The sequence below is a fragment of the Musa acuminata genome, chromosome BXJ1-4, assembly GCF_036884655.1.
Source record: "Musa acuminata AAA Group cultivar baxijiao chromosome BXJ1-4, Cavendish_Baxijiao_AAA, whole genome shotgun sequence".
Classification (NCBI taxonomy): Eukaryota; Viridiplantae; Streptophyta; class Magnoliopsida; order Zingiberales; family Musaceae; genus Musa; species Musa acuminata.
The window spans coordinates 5,168,704-5,182,668 of record NC_088330.1 but is presented as its reverse complement, the minus strand read 5'-3'; the positions used below and the strand labels follow the sequence as shown (position 1 = coordinate 5,182,668).

General features: G+C 41.9%; 3 protein-coding genes across 8 annotated transcripts; 2 read left to right on the top strand and 1 right to left on the bottom strand.

Annotated features, from left to right (window-relative positions):
• Positions 1–447: 447 nt before the first annotated feature.
• Positions 448–2,586, top strand: LOC135643215 (high-affinity nitrate transporter 2.3-like). Its single transcript, XM_065159920.1, has 2 exons — positions 448–1,921; positions 2,054–2,586. The coding sequence occupies exons 1-2, from the start codon at positions 759–761 to the stop codon at positions 2,421–2,423; spliced, it is 1,533 nt and encodes a 510-aa protein (XP_065015992.1). The 5' UTR covers positions 448–758; the 3' UTR covers positions 2,424–2,586.
• Positions 2,587–3,069: 483 nt separating this feature from the next.
• Positions 3,070–5,933, top strand: LOC103980760 (large ribosomal subunit protein eL6x). The gene is made up of 4 exons (XM_009397258.3): positions 3,070–3,377; positions 3,466–3,572; positions 5,298–5,479; positions 5,576–5,933. Exons 1-4 carry the CDS (start codon positions 3,118–3,120, stop codon positions 5,729–5,731), a joined length of 705 nt encoding a protein of 234 aa, XP_009395533.2. The 5' UTR covers positions 3,070–3,117; the 3' UTR covers positions 5,732–5,933.
• A 1,037-nt stretch (positions 5,934–6,970) lies between these two features.
• LOC135643189 (SURP and G-patch domain-containing protein 1-like protein) lies at positions 6,971–13,725 on the bottom strand. Of its 6 annotated transcripts, none has more exons than XM_065159888.1 (9): positions 13,548–13,725; positions 12,748–13,217; positions 10,451–10,577; positions 9,967–10,073; positions 9,725–9,868; positions 8,607–8,741; positions 8,165–8,344; positions 7,544–7,722; positions 6,971–7,401 (listed from the first exon to the last, which is right to left on the bottom strand). In XM_065159888.1, the coding sequence occupies exons 2-9, from the start codon at positions 13,154–13,156 to the stop codon at positions 7,375–7,377; spliced, it is 1,308 nt and encodes a 435-aa protein (XP_065015960.1). In that variant the 5' UTR covers positions 13,157–13,217; positions 13,548–13,725; the 3' UTR covers positions 6,971–7,374. The 6 variants fall into 6 exon arrangements, with proteins under 6 accessions (XP_065015960.1, XP_065015964.1, XP_065015952.1 ...); XM_065159892.1 differs by having other exon boundaries at positions 12,748–13,195; XM_065159880.1 differs by having other exon boundaries at positions 12,748–13,210; positions 13,548–13,724.
• Between the last annotated feature and the right edge of the window lie 240 nt (positions 13,726–13,965).

Below are 13,965 nucleotides of genomic sequence, written 5' to 3'. Positions count from 1 at the left end.
CATGTTTGACTTGTTCATCCCTTCGACCAATCAAAGAAGTATGTGAATCACGAGAGGTTCATCTTCATTTACTGCATTGAAACCTCAATAAAAGATGAGCAATCCTATACTGTAGCAATAGTCACTTCATGTATTACGTCGTCCCCAAGTAATGGTGAGATATATTTAAAGTTGGCCTGCAAAATGACTTCGTGACGAAGATTTGCTTCCTTTGGATTCTATTGGATTCCAGAGTTCTCTTGGATCTTTCAAGAGAAATGTATGCCTTGAACATGTCGAAGGCAAAACGAATCTTCACTAAATTCCAGATCCCATCCACCAATTTATTAGTGAAGCATCTTCTTTAAAGAAGGAAAAGGATTCGATCTACGCTTCCCCACTCAGCTTGGAACTCACTGAGGTTTCCAGAGCCAGACAACAAGCAAATCCCCACCTGTCTCTCTCACACAAACTGAAATTGAATGACATCCATCTGCTTCTCTTTAACCTTTCAGAACAGCGGAAAGAGATCCCGGAACAAAAAGTCAACACCCACCGCACAGCTCCCCTTGTTCAGTTCTCCACTTGCTTCGTTGTTGTTCCTGTCATGCGCAAAGACTTGTTTGTTTCGTGAGCCTTTGTGGTAATCTCGGCAGCTTTAAGGCCTGCTACTGGTGCAGCTTCTACTCTTGTGGAGCAAGGAGGCTGCGGAGGCTACTCTTGCCGGTTCCTGATTGATTTCGGGAAACCAGGTAAGATTTGAAGAGAGGAGAGAAGAAATGGAGGATTCGGGCAAGCCTTCGCTCCATGTTGAGTCCTCAGCCGCGGAGGGCAGCCACTTCAAGCTGCCGGTGGACTCGGAGCAGAAGGCCACGGAGTTCTGGCTCTTCTCCTTCGCGAAACCCCACATGCGGGCCTTCCACCTCTCATGGTTCTCCTTCTTCTGTTGCTTCGTCTCCACCTTTGCAGCTCCGCCCCTCCTCCCGTTAATACGGGACAACCTCAACCTCACCACCACCGACATCGGCAACGCCGGCATAGCCTCCGTGTCCGGAGCGGTCTTTGCCCGACTCGCCATGGGCACCGCCTGTGACCTCGTCGGCCCCCGCCTCGCCTCCGCCTCCCTCACCCTCCTCACCGCCCCCGCCGTCTATTTCACCTCCGTCATCAACTCCGCCTCCTCGTACCTTCTCGTCCGGTTCTTCACCGGCTTCTCCCTCGCCTCCTTCGTCTCCACCCAGTTCTGGATGAGCTCCATGTTCTCTCCTCCCGTGGTGGGCGTCGCCAACGGGATCGCCGGCGGCTGGGGGAACCTCGGCGGAGGCGCCACCCAGCTCATCATGCCCCTCGTATACGACCTCATCCACCACATCGGCAGCACAAATTTCACCGCTTGGCGCATCGCCTTCTTCATTCCGGGCTTCATGCAGACGATCTCGGCGATCGCAGTCATAGCCTTGGGCCAAGATTTGCCCAACGGCAACTACCGGAAGCTGGAGAAGGCCGGGGACAAGCACAAGGACAGCTTCCGCAAGGTGTTCTACCATGCCGTCACCAACTACAGGGGGTGGATCTTGGCGTTGACTTACGGCTACTGCTTCGGGGTGGAGTTGACCATCGACAACATCATCGCGGAGTACTTCTACGACAAGTTCAACGTCAACCTCCGCACCGCAGGGATAATCGCCGCGAGCTTTGGGCTGGCAAACATCATCTCGCGGCCGGGCGGAGGCTTGCTCTCAGATTGGATGTCGAGGAGATACGGGATGCGCGGGAGACTGTGGAGCTTGTGGGTGGTGCAGATCGTGGGAGGAGTCTTGTGCATCGTTCTGGGGCGAATGAACAACCTAAGCGCGGCCATCATCGTCATGGTCTTGTTCTCCTTCTTCGTGCAGGCTGCGTGTGGTCTTACCTTCGGCGTCGTCCCTTTCGTCTCCAGAAGGTACATACTTCTACATGGTTGATCCATGAACGTCACAGAAACTGACGACTCCATACAATCTGCAAGCAGGACAACACAAAAAGCCATCTTCCCTTCAAGTTCTTCTTTCATCAAACACCTGGTGTTCTGCAGGTCTCTGGGAATGATATCAGGGATGACCGGCGGGGGAGGCAACGTGGGCGCCGTCATCACGCAGCTCATATTCTTCAAGGGAAGCAAGTACTCCAAGGAAACAGGGATCACTCTCATGGGCGTCATGATCCTCTGCTGCACGCTCCCCATCACACTCATCTACTTCCCGCAGTGGGGCGGATTGTTCTGCGGCCCAAGGCCGAAGGCCACCGCAGAAGATTACTACGCAGCAGAATGGAGTGAGGACGAGAAGGAAAGAGGGTACCACTCGGCAAGCCTCAAGTTTGCAGAGAATAGCGTGAGGGAAGGAGGCCGAAGACGCGATTCTTCGCCCGCTGTTCCTGCAGACGACACGCCTTCACATGCTTGACCATGCAATCGCTCTGGGAGCAGCCTACCGGACTTTGCTTCGAGATGATGTCCATAGATGTGATCTTGGTAGTGGTCGAAACCAGCATCCATAGATTACCAGATGTTATCTTGTTTTCCTCAGTCACAACAAAGCAATGAGTAAAGCTATATTTGAACATTAACTCTACCGAGCAACACACGTCAAGAACGAAAACAATGGACACTAAAAAGCTCGAATTCGCACAAAAAATCGCCAATTCAAGACGATATAAAACGTCAACACTATTCAACGCTCCTTTCACGACGTTCATACTCCACGTATAGATTCTACCGGGTGACCGAGCGACAACAAGTCCACGCCAAGAACCGCTTCTGCTTCCATTTTGCTCCGGTCATTACGGCTGATGAAATCGAGGAGTGTTCGGGAGATGCGTGAGGAGTGAATCGAAGGGAGGGTCCGAGGAAGGGGAAGAGACGAACGTCGGACCCAAACGCATTTTACAGAGCAATTTTTAACAGCTACATCTATTCTTGAGTTCCGGACACGTATCGAGCGGACTGTCCTCATCTTGACCGTCCATCACACCGAAGATGATCATGATCTGATGAGCCTTCCCTTCGCTAGGGTTTCCTTTTACCGCCTCACTCGGATATATATTCCCTCCGCTACTCCGCCGGCTGGTACTAGGGTTTGGATCTCGGTTGCTTTCGCAATGGCGCCGCCGAAGAAAGCGAGGATGGCGAGCCGGAACCCTAGCCTGATCCGAGGCATCGGCAAGTTCTCGAGGTCGAAGATGTACCACAAGCGCGGGATCTGGGCCATCAAGGCCAAGCATGGCGGTTCCTTCCCCCACCACGACCTGAAGCCTGCGCCGACAACGCCGGCAGCCGTGAAGCCCCCCAAGTTTTACCCTGCCGACGACGTCAAGACTCCCATCCCCAATCACCGCAAGGCCAAGCCCACCAAACTCAGGTACGTGGTGGGGTTGTCCTGCGTCTATTGCTGTTTTCATGTGGTGCTCAGTTCGGTGTTTGTGATGCGTTCCTTTTGTGTGATTTAGGGCGAGCATCACTCCCGGGACTGTTCTGATCCTTCTCGCGGGGAGGTTCATGGGGAAGAGGGTTGTCTTCCTCAAGCAGCTGCCTTCCGGGCTTCTGCTCGTTACTGGTGAGTGCCTCGGGATCCGTTCGCATTAGATCGGAATGTGTTCATATTATTGTTTTGCTCCTTTATTCGCTATCTTCTTTTTTACCATAAGTTATTCTTAGCATCCTTTTGAACCTCTATACTGCAAGTTTTGCTTGGCAAATCAACTCATTAAACCAATGACGGTTGAATGGTTCATTCGTTCATATGAATTTTTGCCCTTTTTGAGTCGGCTTCTGTTTTTTTGATGAGTGCATGCTATTATAGATTTGGGGATAATGTGACAAAGAAACGTTTTTCCTGAAGCATTTTACTTGTGATCGCTATCTCACATAGAGTTATTAGCTGGAACAACAGTATTTATGGAAGGAACAGGTCTCCAGGATCATTCTAAATGGTGTTAGTATTGGCAATTTTTAAGGTACCTATTTATTCTCTCGCTGCACTAAAAAGAAAAAGCTATGTACTTCCAGCCTTGATTCTTCAATAATTGGCCGCATTTGGTTGGATTTCAGCTATTCAACTAAATGGGTACAAATGACATTTTTGTAGTTAATTATGATAGGAAGGTGAACTGATTTCGTATGTCTTTCCCCAAATGCACTATCTCCTCCACTGCTGTTTTGGCTAGAGTCTGCTGATGGCAACAAAAACCCTTTATTCTTTTTGGATAAAAAGTAAGGGTGGAGAAGATGAAGAGGAGTATGGTTGAGCGATAGTAATAGGAGTGGCTGGTTGAATGTTGATGTCGGGCTGCTGCATATGCCATCTTAGTGATGTTGTCCACCACTATAGCTTCAATCAGAGGTGCTACAGCTGTATTGAGAGTTGGGGCTGTGCAGCACCAGCAATGACTATGAGAGAGGGCAATTGAGGTGTAGAAATGAGAGAAAGAAGAAAAAGAAAGAAAAGGTTAACAGGAGAAAAGATGATGATGATAGTCTGCCAGTTTGTTTTAGTCTTTTAACCGATTGCAGCCTCTGGGCATATCAAATTTCTGCTATGCCCAAGCCCTACCATGTTTACATTTATGGATCACAATCCAGCTTCAAGATAACCTATATTTTTATCTTCCATCCTTCTCAAAATTAGAGAAGACATGGTTATAGAATTTAGTATCCAATTTTTTCCTTCCAATTTCATGTGTTGTTTAAAAGTCAATACTGGTTTGTTTTGTTTTGTGCTCCTAGTTCAGAGCACCAACGAGATATCAAGTTTGTCTTAACATTTACTTGATCCAATTTCTTATGAATCACAGTTCCTTAATATCAAGTTGGGGGCCTTGCACTAAATAGCTGCTTTCTTGTTGTCATATCAAAGATCACAAAAACACACACTTTTTCTCTCTTTCTGTCTATCTGTCTTGATATCAGAAAAAAAATTGATGCATCAGTTGGATACTTGTTTAAAGTAATCAAAAGAGTGAGACATTGACATCATAGGAGAGCTGGTGCAAAAATGATTTTGACTATGAATCGAAATTATTTTTTGCTTGTTTTTGGTTCAATTTCGTGAAATGCATTAGAATGCAGCTTTCGAGGCTTTGCAGCCCAGGGCAAAAGTATTAATTAGTGTACAGTGAGCTTGTTGCAATACTATTTGACTCATTGCCTTGTATAATAAGATTTTTTGTTATAGCTACTGCTGTTTAATTGCTTTTCTGACCAGAACTACCTTTGAGTTAGTGTGGCATTATGGATCTGTTGTTCCTGGTTTTGCATCTCATTTAGTCGGGGATCTGTATAGGGCCCTTCAAGATAAATGGAGTGCCTCTAAGGCGAGTAAATCAAGCTTATGTCATCGGAACGTCCACTAAAGTTGATATATCACAAGTCAATACTGACAAGTTTGATGATAAGTACTTCACCAAGGAGAAAAAGAAGACGGCAAAGAAGAGCGAAGGTGAATTTTTCGAGAGTGAGAAAGAGGTTTGTCTTTGTCCATATCAGTATGTTGATCAATTACAAGTGTTCTATAAGTTCATTGCCTTATTCTTGCCCCTCTTATTCCCTTGAAAAATATAGGAAACAAAGGGAATCCCTCAGGAGAAGAAGGATGACCAAAAGTCTGTGGACACCCCATTGATAAAAGCCATCGAAGCAGTCGAAGACTTGAAGACCTACTTAGGTGCAAGGTTTTCGCTTAGGTCAGGGATGAAACCCCATGAGCTCGTATTCTAGAATGAAGAATTTATTTCAGCTTAGTTACAATTTTATTTTGGTTTTTGCTGGTTTGCCCGGAGCTTAGACTGTCACGAGGATTCTGAATTTTGTTTCATGCTTTTCTATTCAACTGGAGAATTCTTCTCAGCTATAAATGTTTCTGTTGGAAATTTACCACTAAGTGAATCTATAGTTTTCAGAGATTTGCATTGGCTTTTAATGTAACCCTTCCTTGGATCCTGCATTCCTTCAACGTGATGGCCTTTTGTTTGTGTTTCAAAGATCCAAATCCAATATAATGCTAGTTTCTGTGATTTGATATGGTTCGGTATTCTTTGATCATCCAAATTGGAAAACATTGTGATGTGTTTCATCAATTTGTTATATGGGTTTCTCTGGAGAGTGACTGGTAGTTGTGAACGAGGAGAACCTTTCATTAAATTTGTTACTTTGTTACATGTACACTCATGTAAAAGATTCTAATTCTATTAGAAATGTCAATGTCAGTCTCACGAAAAAGAGATAAAATACTAGATTTTTGTTAAAAAAAAACTCGCAATATTGAACTTTTATCGAATGATTTTTTATTTTAGGATGTTTATTTTTCATTGTTGATCATCATTGCCTCCTTATTGCCTCTCACTACCATAGTTGTGTCGTCGATGCATCCCCCCTTGTTCCCACTACAAAGGAGTGGGACCCATGGCTCCTCAATCTTCGAGGGTGTGTTAGAGGGCGATGTGAACAAGGAGCTCCTCATCTTTGTGAGTAAGGGGGAGACCGACGATCGATTGCCTTATTGAGGGAGGGGGATATGGCATAGCCACGTCATATTGTGGTGGCGAGGAGAGGGAAGGGAGGGGAGGAGGCACTGATTGACAAAGAACCCAACAGTGAGAAGATTTCCGCTGTGTATGAAGCTTTTATTTGGATACAGGAGGAGCTGCACCCGCCTCTAATTTTTGCCTCTTGAGTCTTGGCTAGGTGTGGGTCCGCTTCCATCATTATTAGCGGGGTTGCCTATGGTTTCTTTTAGTAGCGACTCCGTATCCATGTCTCAAGACTGCTCACACAATATTCTAATCATCGAGGTGTCTCATCAGATGGATTCGAGTCCTGGAAACACTCAACTGCCAAATAATTCCCGAGTTCCAGCAAAATCGATTACAAGATGGGAGAGTAATCTGGAACTCCTGCATCTGACCGATACATCAGCTGATAGTTTCATCGACTGATCCACACAATAATCACCACGCAAACACCAAACATAATTTTGGTAGATCAAGTTAAATGCAAGCGTCAGTGGAGAAGGAAAGTTGAAACACATGAATGACTCGAGCAGAGAAAAAGTCTTCTCAGTCAAGCTTCTTTGAATGCAGCAGATCCTACTTGACACTACATGCACCAGTTTCAATACTGCCTGAGCACTCATGCACTCCGTAATATTCTCTCAAAGAATGTTGAGTTGATTCCCCAAACTTTTCATTGCTCTTTGCAGCAGTTATTAATGCACGATGCAGTCTGACAAGCCAGCTTGCAGCATATATTCTCTACCGGTCTCTGAAGGAAGCTCAAGATATCCATCAACAGGAAAAGCAAACTTTGGGTGGATAAAAAGCAGGCCTTCCATTTCCAGCTTCAGTGGCTGCTTAGTCCTCCATTTAGTAATATGATTTCCGTGGATTGTTCTGTGGTATCATGTCAAAAAAGCTCATACATTAGTATCAAGTTGATGGTCGTTGCATTTGATCATGTGTGGTCATCTACAACCAGATTCCACAGACAACTAAAAATAATCCTGAGATAAAATTGTAAATGAAGGAGCTTTACCAGTGGGTTTGGACGATGACGATAACCAAGCATCATCCGTTTCTTATACTGCTCATATATATCATCATCAGCGGTAACTTCGCCAGGTTTTTGTGCACCAACACCTAAATTGTCCTTCTTCACTTCACCTGCCATCACTGGATCTGCACGTCCGCGCTTGTCACTTCCTAGTCCCTCACCTGCAAGCAGACCAGGTTTTCCAAAAGGAAACACAAATGAATAAAGAGAACATAAAAGTAAAAGCTCTATCCTGCTCCCAAATACATGTTAAACTGTTGCTACAATAAATGTGTGTCTACTGATGGCAGAAGCTCTGATGATTTCCATCATACCACAAAAAAAAGTGAATTATGTTGGTTCTCAATGAAAGCCTACCATGTGAAAAACAAAATAAACCATGAACTATAGCAGATCATTACAATTTGTTCATGGGCTATAATTCCTCAACACAAATCTAAGATCAAGGTTCATCAAGAGAAGAGATAGCTAAAGTAGAATCCATTGGTTGAAGTGATAATGGCACTAGAGATAACTCCAAGAATAGTTGGACAAATGGCAGAAGCGAGTTAAAATGTCTCACCATAAGTGGAAAAATAGTATCAACTACAGGTTCAACCATACCTTCTTTCCAACCCATTTTAGATAGAAGCCTATGCCCAATGTTGTCAGCCTGGATTCTTGCTTTTTCTGCAGCCTCTCTAGCACCTTTCTGTGCAGATGCATCATTACAAGAAAACAGAAACTTCTCCAACTCTTCTGGTGGAATGAAATCACCCATGTGATGACCTTTTTTAAGGGGAGCTACAATACCACAAAAGGGAAAAACGTTAGAACTACCTTGGAACTCAAGGTAACATCGTTTTTATTTTTACCACCACAGAAAAGCTACACGCATGAAATTGTTCATATTCAATATTCCACAGAATATTAGAACATAAACAAGGGAAACAGGAACTACTATTAGCAAAATGAGTATACTTTAAGCTGATTCAAGAATTTGCCTCTACATCCACTGGAAGGCGCTATCATATATCGAATAATAACAGAATTCAGAATAACAAACCTTGAAGAGAAGCAGGTGGTGGCATTTCATCTTTTGATTGCTTCGGTTGCCTTATTCTCTCCTCCTGAGCAGCTTTCTTCATGTAAAACTCCATCATTGCAATGGGATCTGCAGGTGAAGACCCACTGGACTCACCTGATACCAAGACATCTACAAGCTTACAAGGAAGAACACCGGAGACAAGTGCAATCATGAAGAATAAATAATGAATATGATCCACCCTTGGCAAATGATCATATATGTAGATAAGAGAAGAGGCAGTTTAAACAATCAACAAAAACCAAACATTTTCCTTGGAAAAATCTTGTGGTTAGCAGAGAGAAAGGAGAAACAAGAGCCTTTGCATTAGAAGTCACATTCCTATGGAGGCCATTGATTGTAATGACACTGTCTAAAGACAATAGAATGTCGTGTTCAGCATCACGTACATGCAGGTTTTTCATGATTTTCTACAAATATAAACATGCAAGTTTTACTGAAAAATCTGTAAGCTATGTCAAAATAATAAGTGCTCCACCAATAAATTGATTCACAATAAAGGTTTCACTAAAATATGGTCCTATGATTGTTGCAAGGCATCACACTTCACAAGGAAGTGAATATTTATAAGCTTTTTAGAGTGTCAAACCAACAAAGTAAAGAATGTTTATGTTCATCGGCTGCATGATCTCATAAAATCCATATGATAAAATCTAAAAAGTCAAATCAAGCAGTAGAAGAAGTAACCCCTAGCATGGCTACATTAGTTCAACTCAACCCATGGTATTCCCATGTAACCAAACCATTCAATCCAAGTTCAAGTCTGGACCAACCAATCTTTAAACTGTTGACTGAATGGATAGGGTTCTGGTCGAACATGATGCTCAACCAACACATCATGGAAAATATACCTTTTTTCTATAACTTTTTTCTAAAATTATACAAGTCACTTTTGACCATCCAAACAAAGATAACCCACCCTAAATCATATCTTATGGTCAGGTTCGTCCTGGGATCCTTGACCTTCTGGCAGGTTGAAGAGGTTTAGGAATAGACATATATAAACCCAACTGATGGACACCATTTATACTCGGCATCAAAACCTACTTAACAGGACAATACAAGCTAGATGAGGATACCATAACTGGAAGATCTTCCAGAAGAGCCAGATTCTTCATAAGATCCATACAAAGCTGAAGCAGGGGTTTGGTAATTAGGACGTTGTTGGCTGTTGCTCCTTTCAGATCCACTTGCTACTCTAGAAGTTGAGGTGCTTCCATTGGCTTCCATAAGAAGTCGAGAATTATGTGAACATAAAAGCTTATATTTACCATTGAAAATATGGAAAATAAGGAGAAATTAGCACACAGATGGTACCGACCAGAATCTGATGCCTTAGAATCTTTCAATTGTGCAAGAGCCTTTTCCTCTTCAAAGAGCTGATACTCATAATATTTATAATCTGAACAACTTGAATCAAACAAAAACCTGCAAAAATCCATGTTAAGCTCTTTGCACACTATGCTCATAGAGAAGTACACACTTAAAAATAAATAACAAACATCATATTGTTCCAATTGCATATCTAGTGGGGAAAAAAACCTAATAATGAACTGACGGTCAGTGTTCATTTCACATAGTATCTGGAAAAGAAGATAGCTGTATTCCACACAATGTCTTCTCTAAGTATTCAAATGGACAGTTTAATATTCGTGGTACTCCTTAATAATGGAAGAAAGGACTACCCAGCATAAAATAATGCAGTAACATGTTAACAGAAGCATCAAACTAATTATAGATCTAGTTAATGCAAACTACACTTGGAGGAGAACATTGGAAAACTGAGAGATTTCAGGAATTCATACTTGAAAGGTGTATCTCCAGGATTCCGTTGGCGTGTGATGTTCTCAAACTGCCTACCATTCTTTGCAACAAAACTTGCCAACTTATCTGCAACTTTCTTTACTGCTGGATCAGTTGGAGGAGATGGTGCTGCATGTCACTTAAATAACTGATTAATACCAAGAGCATGAACAAGGGAATGCAAATTACTGTTGTAGCAGCACTGCCACATTTTGAGTTCTTTCAACCAACATCCCTTCCATCAATGTCGATAGACACTTAAAAGACACAGGCTGCATTCATGAGACAAAGAAGTTTCAAGAATGTCTGGCACAAATCATGCTGACAGTTAATGGAGCTCAGTAAGCAAGACCTGGTGCCAATATCATATGTTAAAATGGAAAGCAATGATTACCAGGAGAATCCTATGTTAGTCAGGCACAAGAGTTGCTCAAATTTTCAGTGAAAACAACAAAACTTTTTAATTTATAGGAGTCAAAATCTAAAATGTAAGTCTGATAATGTTGGTGGCATAGTATCTGTCTTTCCCTGTATCATGTGGGAAGTGTGTCCAACTCTTCAAACTGTAGAGGCTATGGATGAAAGCATGGACGAAAATGTACTAGAACTAGACTGGACCCTTTCTTTTTTTGCAACACATCCTGTTCACCATTCATCATAACAAAACATTCTAGCTGTAATTTCACAAATCACAATCACTCTCCAGATTATAGCATTATAAATCAATCATGGAAGCTTGAACAGTCTATTTCCCACAATCCGACCCCTCACGTCTTCACCTACCTACACCCCAAGATAAAATAAGTATAATAATAAACCAAGAAAAAAGGATGGTTTAATGTACAAGGGCCCAACCAATGTGGAATATGGAAAGGTCAAAATACATGGATTTACCCCTACAAGCCGAGAGTTTGCTGATAAAATAAAAACTATAAAACAGAAAGGGAAGGCCACCACCACCACACCTTTACATCCTTAAAACAGTTGAAAACTGGGGTGCATTTTGAACGTCTGTTTCTTGTCCTTCCTTCTAATAACGTAAATAATGTCTATAGTTCCTCAACTAAGCAAATTTTAGTCTTTTTAATGATCTTTTGTTGTTCCAACATATATGAGTTTTGCATTTTTATTTGAATGATGTTATACAGTGACTGACCCTAATCGCTTACTTCTGGGATGCCGATAGGCAGTTCATATTTCTTTCACCAAGGAATTCAGTGATACTTCATAAATAGCAACATCAATACTGAACTATAATGACCTATCCCTTCTATACCTTCCTACTTTATCTATTCTTTATTCAGAGACTGCCCGGGAACACCTGTTTCAAGCTCAAAATAACCTTGTATGTCCTTTTTCCAAGGTAAGGATCCTTGCTTTCAAATTGAAATGCCCTCTGATCCTTTCGTACACAATGTTTTTTGTGCTAATATGCAAAAGTTCATAGCACTGTATAGCAATTTAGCAAACCATACCAATTTATGTTCTGCATATTCTTATCTTGATGGCTGAGCTTTGTGTAGAAAGCTTAAATATATGGCATATAGGAAAAATGTGGTGTCTTGGTTTCAAAATGAGAAAGGACGTGTTTAGAGAAACAAAAAAGAAAACAAATGAGTGCTTTTTCAAGCATATCAAAATTTTCTTGTTCTACCTAAATTCATACTGCCGTCTATGAATAACTTCAAAAAAAATTTCACCTGAATTGATTTGGCACAATAAGACTAACCATGTACATCAACAAGCTAGATGACTCAAATAAGAAGTTTTTCTTCTTAATACAAAAAAGAAGACTCATATCAAATACTACAAATAACAAAACCCAAAACCAAAATCAAGTTATGATTTCATGATTTACGTTTCACGAGGTAAACGGATATGGCATAGACAATCCTTAAACTTTCATGCATATAACTAATGTATCAGCAGATCATTCAGTTATGAGCACTACCAACAAATCCTGTCCACTACAAGTATAAAAAAAAACCTCATATATCTAGTTTTACATGTATCAATCATATCAAGGTTTTTATCTGACGAACCATCATAAACGAGTAATAGAAGTAAAGACGCTTTTGATTCTTCTTCTAGGAAGGGGCGATAGCTTTTATCCATCACAAATGACTAAACTTTTCATGTTTCACATATTAAAGCTAAAAAATTCCACAATGAATCCAAATGCATGAAAAAGAAAATAACTATCATAACATAGCTAAATAGAAAAATGAAAGCAGCTGCAACACACTTCCCATAAAACATTAATTCACTACAAAAGATCATGCAAAGAACAACAAATTACCAACATCCTGCTGTTGTGACAAAGACTGAATGATATCTCTTTGACCCAACTTCTGGCGCTTAATGGGTTCATCTCCAGAAACAGCTTCGGCTTCCGCAGCCTCTTCCTCCTCCTCATCAGTCACAAACTTAATTGGCGCTGCTGCAACCTTCGACTTCTGCTTCAAGCTGAAGGCAAGCTTGCCACCGGAGGTCAGAGTGCTTCCCTTCTTCGTATCCTTTACTTTAACTTCCAACGGTCTTTTGTTAACAATAACAGAAGGCTTCAGGGCAACAGAAGGCGTGGCCGAAGTGCTAGATTTAGACCGATCAGCTGCAGCAGCTGGGACCTTCTCTTGCTGGAGTTGCTTAAATTTCTCCATGAAAGATCCATCATTAACAAACAAACTCGACTTGTCTCCTTTCTCCATCGTCGATCTCTCTTAAAGAACTCAATTCAGATCAAGCAACTTGGGAACCAAAAGCTGCATCCTTTCAGTTCCGATTAAAAGAGGGCTTATAAAGCAAGCATCATAAAATCTTCAGCAGTCACGAAATAATAATCGAAGAAAAATTGGCGAAAGATCTTCAATTAGGGTTTCATGCAAACAGAGTCAAAAGATCGGATATCGTCCACGAAAACCAATCCAATCCATACGAGACGGCCCCGCAAGAAACCCTAAACAATCTAAAACTTGGGGGAGACTTCGATCGAGCCGATCCTTAAAAATCTAAAACTCGGATGTCGCTCATTTAAAGTAAATAAAAGAAAAAACGATAAAAATCGAGGAAAAATTGGGCAAAGATCTCTCTTTCGCATACCTAAATCAACAACGCTGTCGATCTCCAATCCCAGATAAAACGAGAGGGAGGAAGATGGATCGGGAGAACCCCTACAGAGACGGAGAGAGACGGATTGCGAACCTTGAGGAGAAATCGAAATCGATGGAGGATAGCAAAATTTAGGGATTGAGGGCGGAGAGCGATGGTGAAAGTCTCCGTGTTAGGGCGCTTTATATCGGAGCGCTGCTCGATCCGTTATATCGCCAGCAACAGATCATTACAAATCCGATACAAAATGTAACGAGTCTCTAATTTATTTATACGAGTTTAAATCGATGATTATTTCATTATGGTAAATATGTTTCTCAAATTAAGATTTATCTAAATAAATATTTTTTAGACACAGATGGAAGGTAGGAGATGCATGATTTATCTAAATAGAAATATTAGAAGTGAA